The 23853-nt window shown below is 42.0% G+C and overlaps 1 protein-coding gene across 5 annotated transcripts in view; it reads left to right on the forward strand.

Annotated features, from left to right (window-relative positions):
* Positions 1 to 22068, forward strand: part of fbrsl1 (fibrosin-like 1) — a 187732-nt gene extending 165664 nt beyond the window's left edge. For 2 of the 5 annotated variants that reach the window (XM_077600023.1, XM_077600025.1), the window contains 13 exons: positions 6933 to 7344; positions 7928 to 8184; positions 9967 to 10217; positions 12798 to 12851; positions 12998 to 13093; positions 15459 to 15530; positions 15914 to 15943; positions 16229 to 16300; positions 16812 to 16944; positions 17156 to 17233; positions 18582 to 18665; positions 19198 to 19444; positions 19631 to 22068. In XM_077600023.1, the coding sequence (XP_077456149.1) occupies positions 6933 to 7344; positions 7928 to 8184; positions 9967 to 10217; positions 12798 to 12851; positions 12998 to 13093; positions 15459 to 15530; positions 15914 to 15943; positions 16229 to 16300; positions 16812 to 16944; positions 17156 to 17233; positions 18582 to 18665; positions 19198 to 19444; positions 19631 to 20930 (3086 nt within the window). In that variant the 3' untranslated portion in view covers positions 20931 to 22068. Of the gene's footprint in view, positions 1 to 6932; positions 7345 to 7927; positions 8185 to 9650; positions 9812 to 9966; positions 10218 to 12797; positions 12852 to 12997; positions 13094 to 15458; positions 15531 to 15913; positions 15944 to 16228; positions 16301 to 16811; positions 16945 to 17155; positions 17234 to 18581; positions 18666 to 19197; positions 19445 to 19630 lie in introns of all 5 variants that reach the window. The other 3 variants (XM_077600024.1, XM_077600027.1, XM_077600026.1) reach the window with 3 other exon arrangements.
* Positions 22069 to 23853: the final 1785 nt, after the last annotated feature.

The following is a 23853-nucleotide window of genomic DNA, read 5'->3' on the forward strand; positions in this document are numbered from 1 at the left end:
GTTGTTTTGTCTTTCGCTGTCTGTAATATGTCAAGCATATTTGTTTTGTCTTATTTTTGCGTGTGTTTATTTTTGTTAAAACGCAAACTAGACACTTGTCAGCCACTCCGTGTGTTTGTTTTTTGTTTTTTTTACTTGAGGTGTTATGTTTCATCTTGTACAGAAATGCGCCTTCGATTTCATTTTGCACACTGCCCTCATCATTTTCACACTTGTTCATAAATTTCTTCATACTAAAATACCAGCAAACAAATCAATCCCTCACTTACTTTAACACTTGAAATATAGCCGTGAAATATGGTGTCCTTGAAGTTGTTCAGACTGATGTGACTCGGTCTTTGGAGTAGACAATTAGAATTCAGGTCATATCTCTCTCTGTTTGTTTACCTGAGACAACCCACTTGTCCATCCTCCTCTGCCGTTTGAACGATTTACTCATCTGACTCTAACTCTTGTCTCTGACTGCAGTTTTTCTGTCATTTGTTCTTTTAGCCATCAAACATGATGAATGAGATTAAACGTTTCTGCATTCCTAAACGACCACACCTTTGTCACTCTCTAATGTTGCCTCCATCTGACTTAAAGAGAAGTGAATTACTGACCATCCTTATTCTCGACCTCCAATTCTGCGGCATTCAGACTTATGAACACTTACAACTTTTCAATTAACTTAAGGCACATGTGTCAAAGTGGCGGCCCGGGGGCCAAATCTGGCCCGCCGCATCATTTTGTGTGGCCCGGGAAAGTAAATCATGAGTGCCGACTTTCTGTTTTAGGATCAAATTAAAATGAAGAGTATAGATGTATATTAAATTTCCTGATTTCCCCCCTTTTAAATCAATAATTGTAATTTTTTAATCAATTTTGTCTGTGATTTAGTTCAAAAATCATTTTGTAAAATCTAAAAATATATTTAAAAAAGCTAAAATAAACATTGTTTTAGATATATAAAAACGGAATATTCAGGGCTTTTAATCCAGTTCTTTTAATCCATTTATTAAAAAATATATCTAAATATTATATCTAAAATGGTCCGGCCCACGTGAAATCAAGTTGACGTTAAAGCGGCCCGCGAACCAACCCGAGTCTGACACCCTTGACTTAAGGTGTTTTACAAAGTGGAAGGTAAGAAGATAAGATGAACAATTAAACTTCACCAAAAAAGGCCACAGCCTTGCTCGACTCAACCAACCCATGAAAATATTTTGGAATTATTTCACATTTAAAAATACACAAGTCACGTAACTTTCGGAATGTTTCCTCACGAAAAGGTGTCACTTGAACCAGTGTGTCAAAACTGATCATGTGAGAGAACAGATTGGAATTTAATCGACACAGTATTGTTGTGTCCAAAGAGATTTCTCCCAACTGCCACACCAGAAAGGTAAAAGGTAGAAATCGCCTCACAGCGGCTTTTAAATGCACGCTCAGCAAGTGTTGTAAAATCATGCTGTTGGCCAAAATGTTTCTTGTCATTTAAAAAAGTTTGTCACTCCTCAAATTAACCCTGTCGTATTTGTTTGTAAAGTTGCATGGGATGGTTTGTTTTAATGGATCCATCTGTTCAGCCTTCTGTATTTGAATCCCTTTAGCATTTTGTAAAGTGCGTTACAAGAAATTGTACACGTGTATTAAGTGACTTCTGAAGTTAATCTACTGAGAAGGAAGATCTGTGGTGGCTGATTTAGGATGCCTCTTTGTTCTGGGTAGGTGTTTATTACATCGGTTTTTAAACCTACTCTCACCTTTAAAAAAAAACTATAACGTTTTTAACCCCGACATTCCGGACTTTTAAAGGTTATCAATTGGCACTGTCACACTACAGTGATTAAACGTGAGTAGTCCAGGCAGAGCCTGTGATAGTCAACACTTACATTGTGTTTGGTCCTACCTATCTCTTCCTCTTGGCAGTAAATTGCCATGGCTGCTTATGTCTAAACAATGAAAAAGATATAGTGAATGGTTAGTAGCTGTCAGCTTCCAATTGTTACTTTGCTTTCAGACTAGGAAGTGAAAATGGAGACGTAGGAGGAGGAGAGGCAAAACATGCGGGTTCTTTCAGCCCACTGTCATGCCACTTAGGATTTGCTGATGGATTTTCACCCAACCATTTCCCTTCCATTGATAAGTAATCAGTACGGCAGTGAAAGATAATATTATATCCACTTAGATGTATGTGGGCTTTATACAGGTTCGTACACGTAGCAAATCTGAAAAGCAACACAGCTGTTTACACAGCAAAGCACTTCACCTTTCTATCTAGCCAGGACTTGTATGCTTTTTCTCCCCTCTCCATATTCTGTCTTCCTCTCCCTGTCATCGCTACCCTTTTCCATTGCATTCTTCATGGATTGTGAGCCAGCTGGTGGGCTAATAGTGGGTGTTTTCCTGCAGAGAACCAAGGAGATCCAGCTAAGGCGTTATGAAAGCTTAAGTAAAGCTGACACGCTGCTGAAGAACTACAGCCCACACGAAGCTCCTTAATAGCCTGTGGAGAGATTCTGAAAAGCTCTTAAAGGAATGGGAGACACAAGGATGTTGCCACTGTCCTCCCACGGCCTTCCTACAATTTAGGAAAGCAGTACTTAAGCCCTTCATTAGAGGCGGCAGGCGCTATCTCCAGTCACCTTCATAATTGCAGCGCCATGTCCGTTGCTGTAATCAATTGAGACAGCTGTCGCCGCGGTGTTCAGGTCCGTTGGGCAGGCGTGCCATGCTAATTAATGGAATGATAAGCTAGCGCTCACTCCATTGGACAAATAACTTCTGAAAACTCTGCTCCCTTTCAAACTAAATAAATCCCCAAGGTTCAGTGGGCCTCAATATCACCCTGGCCACTGGCTGTCTGTCCACAGAGGCCTTTGGTTAAGAGAGGTCACTGGGGTCAGTGCCTGTCTATAGGGTCAAATTCCAAGCTGGCAGGGTGGGCTGTGTTGGAGAATGATTAGAGGTAGCTTTCTGTTGGAAGTTTGAGGATATCCCCGCTATTATTTAGGAGAGCTCAGTGGCGGTGACCTTAAACGACCTGTCTATAGGAAGCGAGACTGATGGCAATGTCCCTGGGAACATATGAGCTTTGCTAGAAACTGCCCTTCAGGGGTGACAGGGGACACAGCGATTAAGGGATGAGCGAGCAAGTGAAGGGAGTGTGAATGTTTATAGCTTCCCTGCAACACTTCATAGCAAGGGTTAATGAAGGTTTAACTTTGCTTTTAAACCCACTGGACTGTGTATGATGTAAAAAGGTTTGGACAAGTTAACATCTCCATCCCTCTTTTTGTGTTTCTTTCTTTCTTTCTTGGTTTGCTAAATGCGTTCTTTGACGTTCTTCTCTCTCCCAAATACGCACCATGAGAGGGCTGGCATATGTGTTGTGCACCATATGGCAGCAGAATAGGGGGATCTGATATATATGAGGATGGAAAGTAGGGTGCCAGCTCCAAAATGAACATTTGATTCTCAATATATTGCCTTTAAACCTCTTCGGACAACAGCCACTCTTTTCTTGCGTTGCTGTGATGAGAAATTATTGAAACATGCCAGCTGTCCCTTCTCTCTATCTGTCATGGCCAGATTTTTACTGTTTTCGTGTGTGGATAATATGCGAAAAACATCTTTAGAAAGATTAAATAGCATGGAGGAACGCAGTCCATTACACATTTTTCTGAAGATATTAATATTAGCAGCATGACCAATAAACTTTCCTCAACTCTTCTATTCTACCAATACTCGATAATTTGGTTGAAATCATTCATGTCTTTCAAAAGACTGAATTCCTCAAAGCAGAACTATTTATTCGCAAATTTTCCTTTCTTCTCACAGCAGTTGAGCTTTGTGCAGATTGCTTGTCGAAGAGGGGCATAAAACCAAATCACTGAGAGCTCATCCATCAAGCAGCAGCAAAATATTCTGCCAATTCCAGTAGAGGCAGCAGGTTCAAGGCAGCATGAGTTCCCGTATCCAATTCACCAACGTTTTTTTAGCAGGTCTCCCGCTTTATTTAAATATCTTTTCTGCTCACACTCTCATTTCATCACCCATGAATAGAGTCAACCACAGTGTTTGCCTACTAAATTAGAACACCCGATGGCCCTAAGCCTCTCCTAACACTTGGTCTTCTCACCCGCACTTTTAAAAGGAATGATTTCCATATGGCCATATCTAACAGGGAGAAAAAAAACAAAAGTGCATGCAGGTTATGTTTCCACCGCTTTTGTGTAAAATGGCCTCGTGTCAACAGTGAGCAAGTCATTTATTAAACACACATACGCTATTCACATGCTCAGTTTTATCATTATTCTTCAGGGGTCGTGGGGTCTACGTTGTTGGTAGCCAGATTTGTGTTGGAATTCAAATTAGAAATCGCTTGAAAAGGAATGATTCTCAAAAGAAAGGATGCTGGCTTTCAAGGATACACTAGAGTACTGGCCTTCAGGGCTTCTACCTTTTTGTTTTTGAAATGGAATGTTTCAACAAACCTTTAGATTGATTCATTCTTGTTGGTACAACAAGCGTTTTAAAAATCCAACTCGGGGCCAGGCCTTTCTTGATCGTTCCATTTTGAAAAAGACAACACTGGACTTACTTCTACAAGTTTTATCTGTACCACGGATAGAACGACGTCAGAAGTGAAGGGTATGAAAGGAAGGAACAGATGTTAGCGACACTGGGTTCACATTTCCCGCTGGACACATTACTCATTTTCTCGAGAAGCCCACAAGCCTATTGACCGTCTGGTCCTTCAGTTGGTCTCCCTAATCGTCTTACCCTTGCAACTCCCTGCGCCATACCCCTGTAGAAATAGGCACGTGCACAAAGGGCAAAGGCCCAATTCCCATGGCAAAAGGTATAAAAAGATCAATATGAGGATGAGATGTCATCTGGTGAGCAGGCTTGAAACATCCCCCATGGGACTGTTCTTTGCCCCTTAGAGCACTAACCTAGCTCTCAGAAGGGGTTTAGGTGACTGTGAGAGGCGGGGCAATCTCCAAACATTTTTACCCTCTCCGACCAGCTGCTTAGGTTTGCAGAACGAGGCTTCAAATAAAATGAATGACGGTAAATTTGGCAATTGGTGAATTGCTATGATCGCTACTTGACAGTTAGTTTAGGGGTGAGGTGTCATATCCAAAAAATGCAAGTTACTGTGTTCCAAGATTCTCCTGAGGTAACTTGTTTAAGAACTATTCCTGTTAACCATGTATTATAATGGCACTTGAGATATACTGTAATAATGTAATTTTCTAGTAAGATTTAAAAGCGTTCATTTCCATTTGTACAAGCACAGCACAGCGTTGTGTTTGGTTCTTTTTCAAAACATTTAAATGAACCCCATATCTTACGTCTTTTCACATTTAATCATATTTGTATGTGTTTGGCTTTCTCGACTGGCATATTTTGTAACCCAATTTTTGTGTGCTTGTCTGGAGAGTGGTTTTAATGAGAATATGTTGGTCAGAGTTGATATCTTCTTGCCTCTATTAGAAACCATTAGAATCATCATTAGAATATTTCAGTGCTGACTGTGTGGCTTCTCAACATTAGGATCAGATGTGCCTTTCTTATTTTTTGGCAAGACTTGCTTTCAATTGCTCGCCTTGCATTGTGTCTGGCAACACACATTACCATGGCAACATCCCACAATGAAGACTTTTTTTCCCCATTATTAATTTTTTTTCTATGAGATGCAGGATTTTATTCCAAACCTTAAGTGTGTGCATTAATATAAACCCAGACCAACGAATATCTTTTGAGACGATCGCATGTATAGGAAATTACTGTTAAGAACATAGCGAAATAACATTTGCAATGCCTTAGCAATGCTCGATTGAGATTCAATGATTAAACAGGTGAAACGAAGGGACAAGATATTACTTTCGTAGACTACGTGTCCTTGAAGTATTTCATAATTGAGGCTTATTATGACAGTGATTCATCAAGATAGTGTTATGCCTAAAACTTGCTTTGTAGGGTTTTTCTTGATGTCTCGCTTTTTTGTGATTGCCATGTTCCTGCCGCCACAAGGCTGTCAGATGCCTTTCATTATTATGCATCATAGCTTATGTGAACGATATATACATAAATAGCTTTTTGTGTGGTTTTCCCAAGCTTGCTGTAGATAATTAGACTGTTAAATTGCAGCAATTAAACAAAGACAATTTGCAGGAGAAAAATAAGGAGTGCCAATTGTAAAGGCTCAGTGGCGCTCACTAATTTTTAGAATGTTCTCAGAGTGCCTTGAAACCAGTTTGCTAAATCCTCGAAAATGGACAGCAGCGGTGAGCTATGGGTAGCAGGCTACAATACTGCTTGGCAACACAATTGAAACATAATTTTTTTATGCCAATGTGTACTCAGCAAAGCATGAATAGGAGCTGACATCTAACATTAATTAGGTCTGATTTATTCATACTGACTAGATCACAAGAAGAAATTCCATCTGATTATAGTCAAGCATGAAAATGACCTGATTAAACACTTAACAGAACCTAAGAGGAACGAAGCATGAAGAAACTGGGGAAGGAGGCATTAGGCCATCAGCAAAGTGAGCTATATTTTGCTTATCTTTGCTGTGGTCCTCACTGTCGAGATGAAATAGAAACCAACCAAACACACTTTTGAACCATTGTAGGGTATTTTTTGTTCTCAGTCGACTTTCTCAAAATGTGCTGAGACACGTCCACTTGAAATTGTTGTTTTAGTTCTCAAATGAGCACCAGATTTGTTGCTTGGTACTCGATGGCTGTTTTTTTGTGATCATTATTTTCATGTCTGGGTAAAGTGTGGCTCTTGGAAAACATTTTTACTGTCCATAGTTTCTTGGTCTAGCTTATAGCTCAACTTGCCCCAATGCCTTTGCCCATTAATGGTAATGTATCTGTGTATCTGTATCTCATTGCCTTTCTCACTTGGGCTGTGTCCACCCTCCTCAGGTGTGCCAACGAATGAGAGTCTTGAATCCAAGAGTTGTAGCTCAACCAAAGTGTCCGGTCTCCTGCGCAACCGGGAACACAACATCATTGAGGTTCCATTTGCACCGCCACTGCCCAGCCCAACCCCGGCCTCGGCGCCCACTGGCTCGCCAGCCCCCGCTGCAGCTGCGGCACCCCCTGAACCTCCTCGATCTCGCCTCTTGACGCCTTCTCCTCTCAGCGTCAAGAGGGAGCTGCAAAGGCAACCCCCTGTCCCATCCCCTTCCCAGCTGAGGGCCACACCCCAGTTCTACCCTCCCCACCCACTCTCACAGCAGGATCCCTGTGCCCATCCACCCCCACAACATCACCCCCGGCCAATCATAAGCCATCAGGTGCACCACCCGCTGCAGTACAGCCTCCCCAACATCAGGTAGGTTGAAATTAAAGCTGTTTTAAAGACAGAAACCATTTATACTTTATTTAATGACAGCTAGAAAAGTTAGTTTCTTGTCTTATAATAACTGTAGCACATATAACAATTAAATTTTATCAAGCTCACAATAAGACGGCCCTTTAGTTACTCTGAAGCTATTTGGATTGAGTCCATTATACTTTGTCTGCATTGCAGCCACCATTTCTCCCCTTGTCCTTACAAATGGGTTCAGCAATAAGTATAAAATGAAAAATAACGCTTTCCAAACTCATAAATGGTAGTCCATTGATGAGATACTGTAAAATATTGACTTTTTTTTCTCCACACAGAAATTGATTTCCCGCCAACCTTGCGAGATTTACTGTTTTTCATTTAACCATTTCCTCTTTATAATATCTGCACATATACCTCCGAGAGAGGCTTTATTGCCTTACCATTCTTGTCAAATCACTATTATGGTTTGATTGAAAATGTTATTGATTGTCATAGAATTGTATTATGCTTCTGATTCTAATGTAAGGGTAAGGTCATTTAATCCATCTTCAACATTAATCTTTTATTCTGTCACCTTTATCTTCAGCCATCAGAACAGTCCACTTCTTCCTAAACATCACCTCTCCCCAACGCAACACCACCCACTAAGTGGGCTGCCATCCTCGGCCCCCACCTTGCCTCTGTCTATAGCCAACCTCTCTACCTCACACTATTCCTCCCTACGGAGCCCGGCACATCGCCATTCGGCCATGTTTGCAACCCCAGCCACACTGCCTCCACCACCAACCTTACCTACCAACAGTTTAGTGGTGCCCGGGCACCCAGCGGGTACCCCCTACCCAGGTAACACATCAGACACTTAACAACAGATAGAAACAATGTTAACATTATTAAAAAAAATAAAACAAAACAATTACATACATATAGTTGGTTATATCAGTGTAGTTACTACAAATAATTTCTGTTTAAGTTGCTATATAATTTTTAAAATGATATATTTAAATGTAACTACATTGACTTTTGACAGTAGTGTTGATATTAATTCTTATTAGACTATTTACAAATTTCAAAGTCAGTATGTATTTTTTTATTATATAATTTAATGTGTAATTTAAAATAATTGAGTAAAAAAACTTTTAAAAAATTAAAACATTAATTGTGAATCAATTCACTATATATATATTTTAATGATATTTTCATGTATTTTTTAAAATAACACACAATTTGGCAATGCATGTTATGCTTCATAAAAATCATCCTTAATGTCTTATTTCGTCAAACAATTGCAAAAAGGTAATGTACTTTACCATAAAATCCAAATTATGGAATTATTAAATAATTGTATTTTATGTATTATTGTAATTATTAAAATTACTGGCTAGTTTTAATTTATGCCCAAGCATGACAATCCCATAAACACTTGAACAATGACATTGTTATAAGCTTTTTCAGTGCCATTCAAAATAATAGACATCCAATCTTGTGGATCTTTTCATCCTTCTGCTGTAAATTGAACTAGTACTTTTTCACTAGTAGGACATTTGTCCATTTGTTGCCATCCGTCACAGATTAAATGCATTGGATGTCTATTGTTGTCAATGGCAGACAGACAATAAGTTAAGTTGTTAAATTTTAATTCAACAACTACCTGTGTATTTGTTGGAGTTTGTCTACAAAGTAAGTACAAGAATCATAATGTTCCACAATTATGACCTCATGGACAATGGATACTACCATTTGAAACCCTGGAAACAATATTGTGTTAAACCTGTTCACAGAGTTGCCTTGGACCCTAAATTATCGACTTTAAAAAGACATTTTACTCATTTAGAGTAATTGTATACTTTGGTGGGAATATTTTGGAAACCCCATCTGCTCCATTTTGACTTTGCCCATGTGCAAAAAGTCACGTTCATAAAGGCATTGGTGGATGACTCTCAAGGATGAATTCATTGACCAATAGTCCCACAGACATACTACAGTATCTTCTGAAAAATATTCACAGAAGACTGAAATCTGTAGATGTGATGAAATGAGGAGAAAAAAGGATGGTTGCCTTGAAAATGCTTTAGTGCAGCATCAATCTAATGCAACCACAAAGTTGAACCTTGCCAATAACTGGTGGTTTGTCATTATTTGCTATTAAATTTTAGCCCCAAAACAGCCATTTTATGCTGCAAAAAAAGGACACACGTCTGTATCGACGTGACTTGTCCCCAAAAAATATGCCTCGCCACGCATTCCATTCAACGGCACGCGTCTGTGTGCGTTTTCTGCCGGGATGACTCTTGGTTCTTTCCTGTCTTTAGATACCAGTCTGTTGATATCATTCAACCAACCAATCATGTATTGCCAGCCTCATTCGGGGATTCTGATTGGCACATTGTCACAGGCAACTCTGTTACCACCACCAATGAGTCCCCACGTAGAAAATCCTCACAGCATGAGCTGGAGAAACAGAGAATGCCAGGTGACTATTTTCTTTTCCTTCTACCCTTGTTGTGAAGACTGACTGGGCGCCCGTGCCTTTTTTTTTCTTTCTTGTGTTTCCACCTTTCCCACCTCTTCCCGCCCCCTTTTTTCTTTCCTTTTTTTTTGGTTTTTCCTCGCTCTCCTTTCTTACAGAGCATGATCTACTGCGGCAGGAGCTGAACAACCGATTCCTGGTTCAGAGTTCGGAGCGGGGCCGGGGGCCACCCGCCTCGCCGCTGGCCCCCGTGTCGCTCCTGAGGGCCGAGTTTCACCAACACCAGCACATGCACCAGCACCAACACACCCACCAGCACACCTTCACGCCCTTCCCTGCCAGTCTGCCCCCGGCCGCCATCCTCAACCCCCCCAACGCACCCCCCATGGTGCGTAACCAAGCCAGAAATGTGAGGATAAGTAAAATAATCCTAAGAAATTTAAAACCATTGAAAAAAACTAAATTCAACCAAATTTCAAATTCAAATTACTTCCCTCGACACCCCTCCCGACCCCCTCCTCAGTCCACTCCAATTGTTTATCCACCCCATAATGCACCAAATATGTCACGAAAATCCCTCCCTTCAAGAAAATAATCACATTAGTTTAGATCTGATATCCTGATGCACAATTAGGGTATCCAGTAAAAAATAGATTCAATCCAAGTCTCACCCGTCCCCCATATTTGATTCACACATTCAACCAAGCACATAAATGCTGTAGAATATACATATCCTAATTGATAATATTATGCGTTGCCATTATATTATTTCCATTTCAAGATAATTATCTTGACAACAGGGTGGATACATTTATTCAAAAATTCAATCATATCATGCAGGCGAATCACCATAAGCTAGTTTTACGTTGTGCCAAAATGATTCTAATGAAATTATGTTAAAAAATTTCTTACACATGCATGACAGATTAGATATTATTTTCATTATGCGTTACCCCTGCTCTTAAGTTTTTGGTTTCCCAAGCTAGCGCCAAAAAAAAAAGAATACGTACGACTATTCATATTTTCTTACATGCAACAATTTAAGCCAATCACAATTTTTCGTGTAATTAATGTCATCCATCATCTCCCGACCTCTGATTAAGAGCTCGGCGGTCCCATTAGTAGCCCACTTTAAGACCTCCCCTGGAAAATCCAAACACTGGCACAATTTTGGATATTTCCTTAATTTTCTTTGGTTAAAAGCACTGGCATCTGGTATGCTGCTTATCTGCGACATGGCAAGGAATTCCATCCAATACACAAGACATTCGCTTACAGACCACTATTGCACTGACTTTTTCCCCCCTCCCCCAATCGTAACTGTGTTTCTCCTTAATGTGTTTTCCTCACTCCACCATGTTTTTGACAGCGATGTTCTTCTCTCTGAATGCATGCTGAGAGAAGCGGGATTAATGATGTAGTTGTTTTTGCTGTTTTGCCAGGTGTTTTATCACAATTCCTCTCTCCTGTCTTCTCCACTCCTCCACTTGCGCTTGTATAAATCATTTCCGCTGTTACACTCCTTAGCTAATGGCATTAATTAATGAAATGACACAGCACATATATTAGTTTTTTTTTGTTCAGCACTCTCAAGCAGGTGGCTTACCAAAAACTAGCATTTCTCCAATCTTATCCTTGTCCTTTCTCGTACACCAGGGCAAGGAATATTGATGAAATATTACGATTTAATCAAGCAACTCAGTATAGAGTAAAGCCGTCAAACGTCGTAAATTCCGGGGGTGCGTATTATTTCCCCTTCCCCTTTACAGGGCCATAAAACGACACGACTTAGCTCTTACGTGTCGGAATGAAGCATGCCGCGCCTTAAGACATGCAGAGGAACAATTTAATGAGCTCCAAAGCTGACTCTAGGTTTCCTCTCTGTAGGCTGCCTGTCTTTTATTTGCGGCCATTATAACCCATGAACAGACGCTACCGTCGCTGTTATTTTTTGTGCAGATTAAATGTCCCTGCTTCAGCAGAGGACCCCTAAATCCCAAGATCTGCCAACTTTAAACCCCCTCACAGCTCAACCACCCGTGTGGCAGTATAAATATTCAAACCCACAAAGTTTTACGTGAACCAAAATACGTCAGCGCTCGCCAAAGAGTTTATAAAACACTCCCAAAAAATACCTATAGACGGTTTGTGTATATGTGCAAGGGAATAGGTTACTGTCACTTGTAATTAGTGTTTTGAAAATTGGGAACCCGTATTCGCTTGACGACAGACTTACAAAGCCGCTATTCATGCTTGGGACGTTTTCCGTCTCGTCTCTTCCACGTGTGATGAGGGCGTGATCGAAATAATTTTATTTGAAGCTTACAGTTGTTCAATGGCAAATTACCAATGTAGTGGTTATTCTCCCAAATTCAGAGTATTAGTTACATGCTTATTTCTTGAATCGGCACCTAACCATTGCTAATGTTATTTGCACCGCTCACATAAAAGTCTTCAAGTCACACAAAAGACTCCTTATATTCTTTTCATTATTTTTCTTTGACGCACAAAGAGTTGATTTTTCTCTTGCGTAAATCACTTTTAAAGTTTTCTGACAACCATCTCCGTCTTCACGCACCTTTTCCAACTATAAAACTGTCATAGTAAAACCTATTAGTTTCACAACAACTAGAAGCAATTGGTTGTGATTTGCGTGATAAACACGTCGCACCAGTTCCCGTTTCATACCAAAGCCTTGTATGCTCAGTTGGAAAATTTGTGATCGTCTCTTGTTAATAATTTTACTGCCTCATCCTTATCTTTATCTGACCATGCATTCTAAATAAACCCATGACTGGTGAAAGCCAGCTGCTTCACTCCAAGGCTTATTTGTCAGGAGTAAATCCTGTTTATTGCTGTTTTGCAGATCACAAGTCTTTTTCTCCTCCCCTAAATATCACAAGATGTTATGTTGAACGTTTTGGATTGAGTGTTGGATGGACTTTTTGTCGATCACTTCTAATGCAATTTTTTCTTTTACTTCTTCCAGTTTGACAAATACGCGCCTAAACTGGACAATCCGTTCATCAGACATCATTCAAATGTAAGTCACTGTAATTCATATCCCTCATTTGAATTTGTAAAATGACGTTTGACTAGGACATCCTAATAACATTTTGATTTCTGTGTGAATAGGCTTTAGCATATTGCATTTGATTAAGTTTTTCTCCCTCCCTTTTTTCCCCTCAGTTCTTCCCCTCCTATCCCTCGACCATGCCAGGCATGCCCCCACTGCTCCCTCACTCAGGACCCTTCAGCTCACTGCAAGGAGCCTTTCAACCCAAGGTCAGCCCCGTAGCCCAAATTCTAATGCATGTGCTGGGAAAAAACACACACACACACAATAACGTTTACCTGTTTCGAATATGCAGGATATGATGCAATAGCATGCCACAAAAGTGGGCCGTTTCACCAAAAGCAGACAGATCTCAAACTTTTAAATGTCGGAATGTAGGCTACAAAATAAGAAATGACTCATTCTAGACGGAATGATTTGCGTTTGCATTTTTTTCAAGTGTCTTTTCAGTGGAATTACTGACGTATACGGTCAAAAGAGTCGTGGATCAGAGTATTCTTATTACTATATTATTCTCCAATTTCCCTGTACTTTTTTGAACCAGTCAATGTCTAGTCCAAATGAAAAAAAATTAAACAATTTGAGTCCTAAATTATATCATGACAGTCATTGACATTTTTTTAACGCACTGAATGAATAAACAGTAGACCAGGGCTGCGTTAAGGTCAACTCAATTTCATGTGGGCCGGCCGGACCATTTTAGATATAATATTTAGATTTTTTTAATATAAATGGATTAAAGAACTGGATTAAAATCCCTGAATATTCAGTTTTTTATAGATCTAAAACAATGTTTATTTTAGCTTTTTTAATATATTTTTAGATCTTACAAAATGATTTTTGACCTAAAAACACAGAAAAAAATGATTAAAAAAATATAATTATTGATTTAAAAGGGGGAAAATCAGGAAATTTAATATACATCTATACTCTTCATTTTAATTTGATCCTAAAACAAAAAGTCGGCACTCATGATTTACTTTCCCGGGCCACACTAAATGATGCGGCGGGCCAGATTTGGCCCCCGGGCCGCCACTTTGACACATGTGCAGTAGACCAAAAATGATCTTAAGTCGCATGAAGGTTGTCAAATTTGATGTTTGATATTCGGCGTGAGAGCTATTGTCAGAAACCTACTTTTCCCATTATTCTCATTGATCAATTCAGCAACATTTACCCAATAACCCTAACTGTAATGCTACAGACATTATTTTTAATGACATTAGATTCGTTCCAAATGTAACAGTTGTAGTTAGCGTGAAGCAGAGTTGCCAGAGCTGAATCTTGACCTAAGCCATGACAGGCAACAGCTGAGAACATTAGATAACATCTGTCTGTCTCTGCGAGGCAAGCATCCAAATGCTGCAGGGCTGATGAGGAGAGAATGGAAGGCATAAGATATGGGAGGAGGGTGTGGTTGTGTCTGGCAGATGCCCAAAGGCTCTGACCTGGTGTAAGCACCAATCAAAGCTGGCCTAAATCCATTGGCTTTATTCCCGGTGGGTTCTGTCATGGAGAGGCTCTTTTGTTAAAGGCCTCTCCAGATGGCTCACGAAACACTCTTTACGTGGAAATCCTCTGAGAAGCGTTCCGGGAGAGGCCTTTGGGGGTGGAGACTCGTGTGAGTCTGTTGGTGAAAGTAGATGACTTGGGTCAACCTGCAGAAATTTCCCATCCGTGATTTATGGGTGGATTAATACGGCTCATCCGGGCACTCTGCGACATGGAGAGGAGATCAGAGAGATGAGGTAGCCTCGTGTGGATGAGCAGCTACAGCCTCATTGCAGTTGTTGGTACCATCAGCAGCTTTTACCCAGCAGGGAGCTAAGGATTACAGAGCTAAAAGTGACACGGAGCAGAGTCGATGTGAAGGAGGAAAGTCTCCCACTGTTCAGAAAAGTAAGGTCCGCTGGCGTAATGTTGGCAAAGCACCGTGCGATCAGGCGCAACTAAAAGACTTCGATTTTCTCAAAAGCTCAGTGCTTCTTATATATTTCTTATTATTGTATGAAATTCACACCACTACTACTACCGCGTGTTGTCATCCGGTGCGCCATATATATGAAAAATATTTTAAGATAGGCCATTCATTGAAGTGCGCCTTATAATGCGGAAATACGGTACCATAGTATAACTGATTTGTTACATTGTGAAAGGCTTTGGTTGCTTATAATGTCTGAAAATTAGGACCGATTGTCAACAAAATGTATGTGTATTTCTATTTCTAGCCACCTAAACTTCAGAAAATATTTCAGTGTTGAAAATGAATATTTACACAATGCTTGCTTCATTAAAATTAATGTTTTTTCTGTTATTAGCTGTTTTAAACATGGCAAAATTTCATGTCATAATATTGCGATAGCTCTGTTTAAATGGGGATAAATCTATCCACAATCTTTTCCCCTCCTTAGTACATTTCCTCAGTATCAGGTGGGGAAAATCAGGTGACTCGGGCTTCCATGCAAAAAATATGTAATCGGGATATCCCTACCAATCAATGGTCCCTTTAAGGACAAAACAGTTCTCTGCATATGGTGAAAATGACTAATCTGTTATTACTACCATTGTTCTCAGGCGTCCAATCCCATCGATGTAGCAGCACGTTCTGGAGCAGTACCTCACACACTCCTTCAGAAAGATCCGAGGGTAAGCATCACTCATCTCTACAACTTATACAGCAAGGAATTTTATTTTGTAATATACGTTAAAATGGATAACACCGAGAGACGAATATGACAATAACAAAAAAAGTATATTTTTCTAGTACATTAGGACTGGCAAAAACAATGTCAATGAGTCAATGTCTTTGCTCACTTTAAAAGTGGTTTACTTTAAAACGATGAAATAATAAGAATAAGAAGCTTGCATTGGATCTTAAGTGTCTCTGCATTGAAATCTGGCACTGCTCGGACATTTTTCCATTCAAAATGAACTTGAATGCCGTTAAATGTTGAAAACAGTACGTTTTTAACCCCACTTTGTAATGCTTTGGAAGATAGATGACAAGTATTTTCTGCTTCTCCATACAGATAACTGACCCATTCAGGACAAATGTTCGAGTAAGTTACAGCTTTGTTTCTTTTCTTTATAATGTTTTCTGTCTCTGGCCAGGCCACAAAGTCAAAACATTCCACTGTAGTCGCAGACCATGAAAAAACACGTGGCTGCATTGAGGTCTCTTTGGATTAAAGTCAGGGTTAGCTTATGCTACTCAGTGCCTTGTTAAAAACCCAAGACAAATTCCCACTTTGTAGTTTGGCCAGAAATTCTTAATACCAGCATCCATTTATAGCTTTCCCTATAAAAGCCAGATGGCTAACATCAATTTTTGTCTAAATTTGTAGAAACCTGGCAAGTGGTGTGCAGTGCATGTCCAGATCGCATGGCAGATCTACCACCACCAGCAGAAAATGAAGGTGCGTGAGATGGAAAATGTTTTTGCTGTTACAAAAACGAGACCTCGTGATCTCAAACCGGATCACACTACCCTCAGGACACCCGTCATACGTTTGGAGACTTTTCACTTTTGAATTATGAATCTCTCAAAACTTCCCATCAAGGGTGGAGACCTCATCCAAATCAATCTTTATTTGAAAATTCAAGTAAAGATACATCTCCTCCATCCAAATGCCATACTAAGACTCACTTTGTCTTTTTATGCTGTAACTATAACCATTAAAATGTTAAAGTAAATAAAGAAATGAAGGATGCGTGGCTGATTTTTCCACATAGCCACTTAAAGACCAGTAACTGAACTAGTTTGTTACCATTGAGACCTTGTGAAGCATACATATTTTTACCGTCACAAAACAAGAGAAATCTGCGGCGACATTTTCACATTCAATTTCCCTAAACCACCTAATTGTCATATGCTGTTGCCTAGCAACCTTATTTTTTTCTTCTTGTTTGTGCCTTATTCAAATATAGCAAATGCAGCTGGACCCCCACAAGATAGACATGAATGGAAAGCTGGACCTGTTCAGCAGGCCCCCGGTCCCGGGTGTTTTCCCAGGGTTCCCGTATCCTCATGACCTGGCGCGACCTCTCTTCTCCTCCTCTGGTCAGTTGGGTCTCTCAGTCAGGACTCTGATTATGTGGAGGAATAATATCATGTCACTTCATTTGAGTCATTATGACATGACATGACTGACGTTTACCATTTTGATGGCTGTACTGCCTGAGCATTTAAGTATGGCGCATATGGGCCATTACAGAGCTCACGACTCTCTGATTGGAAACTAATAATCTTAATGTCCTTTCCATTCTGATAGGCTCGGGCCACCCAGCTCCCTCCCCATATGGCCCCACACCCCACCCCAGTGGTTTTCTGCCGCCTACCCATTTGGCAGGTAAGCGTAGGTCAATGCACGTTAAATTTGATCATGCCATGATCTTTTCTTATTTTCAATCACTCTCATTTCATTTTTACTCATTTATTAAGCAAATAGAACTCCATAATGGAACGCAAACCCTTTACTCGTACTGGTTGCTGTGATCCAGTTTCTTGCTTCAAGATGATGTTAACTGTGAGCATAGAGTATTATCATATGGCTGCTTAGTGATTCATAATACACACTAAAATATGTCAGTGTGGATTTATGAAAAATGCATAGCTAAAATACATTTACCTTCCCCCATTCTTAGTATACTAAATCGTTATTCGATTAAAAAGCATGTTCACATATGATACTGTTTTAAGCTTGCAAAGTTACGTTCAAATGTATTAAGTCATGGAAAATGATGAAGATGATGATGACAAATATTTGTTGGGGTTCCTCTCATTCCCTTTAAGCAAGGTACTGGGGACACATTGAGAGACTCTAATACGATTGAAGAGTTTTAGTTTTAGTCCAGCAGAGACCCCCAACCGACTCATTACTGGAGACTATGAATTAGTAAATAATTGTTTTCTGTGGTAACTGTAAGAAAGCTTTACTGCCCCCCACTAGTCGAAAGTATTCTTCGGCAATCAGTGGGCTTTTTTGGTCCTTTGTTTTGTGCAGCCTTTTGTGTGTGAAAGAATTCGGGTTGAAAAAACCTTGAATTACATTTGTCCACTAGAGCTCGTAGGAGTGGTTAGCACGTCCTCCCAGAGATCTGTCCGCAGTGGGTTATGACATTCCTGTGTGGAGTTTGCGGTTCTCCCCAGGCTGACGGGGTTTTCTCCGGGTACTCTGGTTTCATCCTAGATCCCCAAAAACATGCATGGCAGGCTAGTGGTGCACTAAATTGTCATGAGGGAAGTGTGAGAACGTGAATGGTTATTTGTCTCGTTGCACTGTGTGATTGCCTGGCAACCAATTCAGGGTCTCCCTCGACTACTGCCCATAGTTGGTTGATGCCTGAGCCAAGTGCGTTGCAAACATCCCATTTTTATTTTTCTGCTTTGGTCCAGACAAGTGAACACACCCTGTAACACCTGTTCCCTCCGCCTTTCTACTCGTGGGTTCATTCCCAAGAACTCTTTTGCATAAAGTGGTGAGGTCCTTAATCCCAAGAGTGACAAGCCACTCCAGTTTGGAGGGGTGGCCACTGCAGTATCCAGAGGCATAGAGCTAGCTAAGGGGGCAGCGCTAAAGAAAACACAGCTCGCTTGTAAGAGAAAAGCAGAGTGGAACGGTGGTGGCGGTGGTGATCGCTCGCCAGTACACCCCACCCCATCCCCCTTTTTGCTAATCCCTGTTTGGCATTTTGCAGATCCTTTCAGTCGCTCCAGTTCCTTTGGCGGCCTCGGCAACCTTTCAAGCAGTGCCTTCGGAGGATTAGGCAACCCCTCGCTTGGTAAGCGCTGGCCCCCTCTGCTCATCCAATGCTCCCTGCTTCAATCTGGCCCCCGCAGCCAGGAACGCAGCAGAGTAGGAAAGGCATTAGAGCCACAGTCTATCAGTAGGAGAGGGACAAACTAAAGACACTTCACGCTAGTTTCCGTGTCAAAGCAGTCCTGGCCAGTGGAGGCTCAACACAACAGGGCAACACACCACAGCAGACCTCCTCATTGCTGGCATTTCTTCCTCACACTGTGTTCCCAAGAGCTAGGCTTTATTCCGGAGATGACCCTGCCAACGGGTCCTCTGTTGGTGGCAATTCAAATATTCATTATTTGACAAGGCCCCTGGCATCATGGAGGGTTGCACATCCCTTCATTATTCCGTTTTTTTAAACTGCCAAATCAGTCACCCCATTGAGAAAATGGATGTGATTGGAATAATTATGAATGAATTTTTACAATGAGTTGCTCCTATTTTGTTGCTTCCGGAAATTCTGCAGCATTAACTCACAGTAGAGCCGATGTCTGTCTCCGCCTTTCTTACAGGGGCGAACAGCATGTTTGGCCCAAAGGAAGGTCCCGGAGGACTGCCCCCATTTAACAGCCCACAACACGACACCTGGAATAGGCTGCGACGAACGCCACCATCTTTCCCCACCCCGCCGCAGTGGCCAAAAACTGCAGATCCTGAGAGGAGCAGCTCCGCCAACAGCCACGAGCGGGAACGAGAGCGGGAACGGGAAAGAGATAAAAGAGATTCGTCAATCGGAAAAGAGGAGAAAGATAAAGACCGGTGAGCTTTCATTCGTTGACGTAATGATACAGATAAGGGTAAGACAAATGTAGTGTGCCAATTTTACTTCTATTTGTGTACACTGCAAAGATCATTTCGTATGTGACAGTGGTCAGTCTTGAATACCGTGCTTGGAGTGGGAGGCAGGAAGCACGAGAGCCTAACCCCTACCTGTGTTTTTCTCAGAGATTCTGTAGAACGCAACCGCCACTCCAATCGGTCCTCTCCGGCCTCAGCGCCAGTCAGTTACCAGATCAGCAACTTAATTCGCTCCAACAGCCAAAACGCTGATGCGGCACGGCATCACGGTGGCAGCCTAGATCGTGTACGCGAGGCAGAAAAAGAGCTACTCGAACGCCACCGAGACCCATCCGCTCTAGTGGACGTCAAGGTGAAGGAAAGTCGCTCGCCTGCCAAGGAGATGCTAGAGAGAAGATCCTCTGACGACTCCGTTATACCAGCCCAGCGTTCTCCCTCTCCATATGCCAAGGCAGCGCTCAACGAGCAGAGTATGAAGATGGTGGGCGGGCCCCCGCCTACGCTCAAAGATAATGAGAGGAAAGAGCCTGCACCTGGAGAACAATTCCACAAGGTTAAAAATGACATGAAGATCAAAGAAGAGAGAAAGGAGGAACAGGAAGTTGTGGTGGTGAGTTCTGAGCCAGCTCCCCAGCCTCCAGCACAAGTGCAGTCTGCTCTCATGGCCCATCCTGGAAATCCTCACCACCACCACCCTCCTTTGCCTCCGCATCCTCATCTTCCCTCCCCACGTGGCAACGATATTCCAGCGCCGGGTTTGCACGGGGTTCCCATGGCGCACTCGCTCCCCCTCTCCATGAGTGCCATGCCCCAAATGGGAAGCTTAAATGTCCTCGACCGGGCTCGCATGGCACCCTTCATGGGAGTTAGCCCGCTGGCAGGAAGAGAACGCCTACCCCACACGGCTTTCCCGTGGGACCCGCTCCGTGAAGCCTACCGCAGCTTAGACCTGCAGAGGCGCATGGACTTCCAGCTGAGGGCCGATCAAGCACACCGCTTCCCCAGTGTGTACGAGCAGGAGCGGGCCTACCGCGAACGCGAAGCTCACGACTACTCTCACCACGAGCACCTTTTGGAAGTCCGCAGGGAGCACGAGAGGATGAGGCAGCAGGCGGAGGAGCGAGAGCGCCTCCACTTGCGAGAGGAACTGGACCGAGCGCGACTTCATCAACTGCACCAATCGCCAATGGAAGGTCACCTGCCGCACATGGCTCCGTTTATGCCCCACCTGGGCGGAATGCCCTACCCCAGGCTCAGCCCCTCCACGGGGCACAACGGCCTCCTGAACAGAACGCCCCCTACTGCTGCACTAAGTGCCCCCCCGCCACTTGTGCCAGCCAGCAGTGCCAGGCCAGCCTCCCCCAGGAGGACTACGCCCCTCACAACCACCCAAGACCCTCGAGACTATTCCCCATCTCGCAAACCCAAAGAGGTTGAGGCACGGTAGCTTTGTCAAAAAACAAAAAAAACAAGCTCCGCCCCCAGTCCCCCCCCCGAGCCGAAATTGTCCTTTGAACAAAATGCACTCCTCTTCCAAAGAGAAGAGCAGAATTCCCCAAGGGAAAGGGTATGATTGTACAGGATCCGGTTTAAGCACATGCCATGAATATTTTTGCGGACTGAAGGCAATGTGAGGAAAACACAATTGTGTGTCTGTTTATATCCACCTTGAATATTTGATAATTATTAATATATTAATCAAATAACTTTTTGCAGCTTTAAGTGAACAAAGCTGGTCACAAATGGTTTGTATATTTGCTATCCTTGTTCCGTGTATAGGTATCATTTCTATGAATTTGATGTAATTTGTGCTTTAGTCACACCTTTTACAATATTTATCCCATCGATTGTGTGTCATATCCGCTATGACTGTAAAGACTGGATTTGGATTACCCCGTAATTTAACCTCATGGTACCAGGACATCCGCAAAGTGGCAATGTACATACATACGTATATAACCAATCTGTTTTGCTTCTGAGATATGCAGACAAATACTATATGAAATGAGGTAGGTCTTTGTTCAGTCTCTGTACAGCAAAAGGATGTAAATAATCTGTTAAAATCCCTCGGTTGCAAATTGACCATGTGTAAATTTTTAACCATTTCTAAAAAAAAAAAGAAAACACAAAATAACAAGTCCAATTTCTGAGGGGACTTTATTGAATATCGAGGCAACAGACAAGCCATGACAATAGGTGGAAAGTGACAGTCGATGCTGAAAGGGAGCCTTGAAGGATCATCTGCAATCTATGCAAAGCAGCAATGGCAGGCACCCTCACTAAATTTTCCAGGAGGAAGCAAATCAGTGACACTGAAAGGCTTGGGTAAACCCATGATGATATTTACCATTGAATGAAAAATGGAATTATGAAAAGACTTCCACGTCATAAACTGGACCAGATGCGGACTGAAAAGTGGAACACTTTAAAGTGGGCAGCAAAAAGACGTTCTCTGTCAAACTTGTGTTTATGTGCAGTTGTTTTTCTTAGACTTGTATACAAAAGAAGTAGAATTTTAGGCGTGCAAAATACAAATGAACATTCATGGTTTAAAATGTACGGAATAAAGTTCGGACCTAATGTCATATTTTCACTCTTTCCGTTTATTTCGTAAAGTGCGCTGCAACAATGTAATGATAACGGTATTTCATCGTTTTGCCATTGATGGGTCACATTTCAGTTTACGCGGTATTTGTTCATCTGCCATCAGTTTAAGTGCTCTGAAATCGAAACGGTAGCATTTTTTTTTTTAAAGAGGCTCCGCTTTCTGATCATTTGACCGTAATTTGTAATATGTGAGATGTGGGCCTCTTGGAAGGGATCGATAAGATTGGACCGTGACAATCTGGAGGGAGGGGGACAAATAGGTCATTGATTTTGTATAAAAGCAGGTTTTGAGTGTTTGTGTTTCAGGTAACCAGTATTGACGGGCAGCCCAGCAGCACATTGACCCGCAGTCTGGGCTCATTAAGAGAAACAATGCCTCCGAGGCAATCTATTGGAGGACGACAGCCTCCCCTCTTCATGCACAACCCTTCATCTGCCTTTCTAATGAGGCCCAGAGATTCCGTGGAGTGTCTGCGAAGGGATCCCCGAGAGGCGCCTGTCTTTTTATTGACAAGACCTTAGCTACACTTGCCTCCTGTCCAGAGACGGCCAATTCATCCCGATAATGCCCCGACTACTCATCTCACTGCTGTGTGCCATGAGACCCAGTGATCCTATCCCGTGGTATCAGCACATAATGGCGGCGTGGGATCAAACTGGGGCCAGGTCATTAGGGGGTGTTATTGAAAATCCATGGTGCCTCTGTGTTCCACACACCTCAGCTGAGTTTTTTAAAGGCTTCGTGCCAGGATTGGGCCGGTGTATTGGGGAGACTTAAATGACTATTGCTTTCAATTTAAGCTCCCAGGAATCGAGCCATGTATCGCTTAGATGGGTAGCATCTGTCAGCAGACAGCTTCACTTTACCGCTATGTGCTTCTGGTCCTAATCATCTAGTCAGAGACAGGCACTTAACCCCTATACTTGTTACTGCTTAGTGATTTTTCCCCATAACCATTATTTACCAAGCGAGCTTTGCCGGAGAAAAAAAGACACCTTGGGTTGCCTCAATCACCGTCCTGTGCTCTATCCATTTTACAGTGTGAAACGGGCCCACTGGAGATGAAAAGCTCCATCAATTTTCACTCATTGTCTGGCGAGGTCAATTTATTTCAGCACACAGTCCATCATCAGAATCAGGAATCAATTCACACGTTGGCTCAGATGTCCAAAGCAGACGGGTTATTGCAGTGCCAGGCAGCTGTTGCCTCTTTCCATGGCCATTTTTCGTATTTTTCTTATCTGCAGATGGAAGAATGTCAGGCTTCATTTTCAAATATTTTTTAAGTGGTTTTTTTTCCCAATTGCAATATTACATTTTTGGAACACTTAGCAGTAAATGGACTTGTAAATAGTGCGTTTTCACATTTACGGCATGCAAAGCGCTTCGACACTCTATTGTCATATACCTACTGATAACACGCTATTTGGAAAAATGTGGGTTTCAGTATCTTGCTCATCCCAGTGAAACCCTGGCTATACGGGGTTATGGCCTTTTGCCAGCACCGTGAAACCCTGACTATGCATGGTCATGAACTTTTGCCAGCCCAGTGAAACCCTGTGTATACATGGCCATGCCCTTTTGGCAGCCCAGTGAAACCCTGACTATACATGGTCATGGCGTTTTGCCAGCACCATGAAACCCTGGCTATACACGGTCTTGAACTTTTGCCAGCAGTATGAAAAATAAAAGTTAGTAATTTTTTTAACTCAATATTCCTATAAGCTCATTTGGAAGACATTGTTTTATTGTTCCACTGATG

Source organism: Stigmatopora argus, chromosome 5 (assembly GCF_051989625.1).
Source record: "Stigmatopora argus isolate UIUO_Sarg chromosome 5, RoL_Sarg_1.0, whole genome shotgun sequence".
Classification (NCBI taxonomy): Eukaryota; Metazoa; Chordata; class Actinopteri; order Syngnathiformes; family Syngnathidae; genus Stigmatopora; species Stigmatopora argus.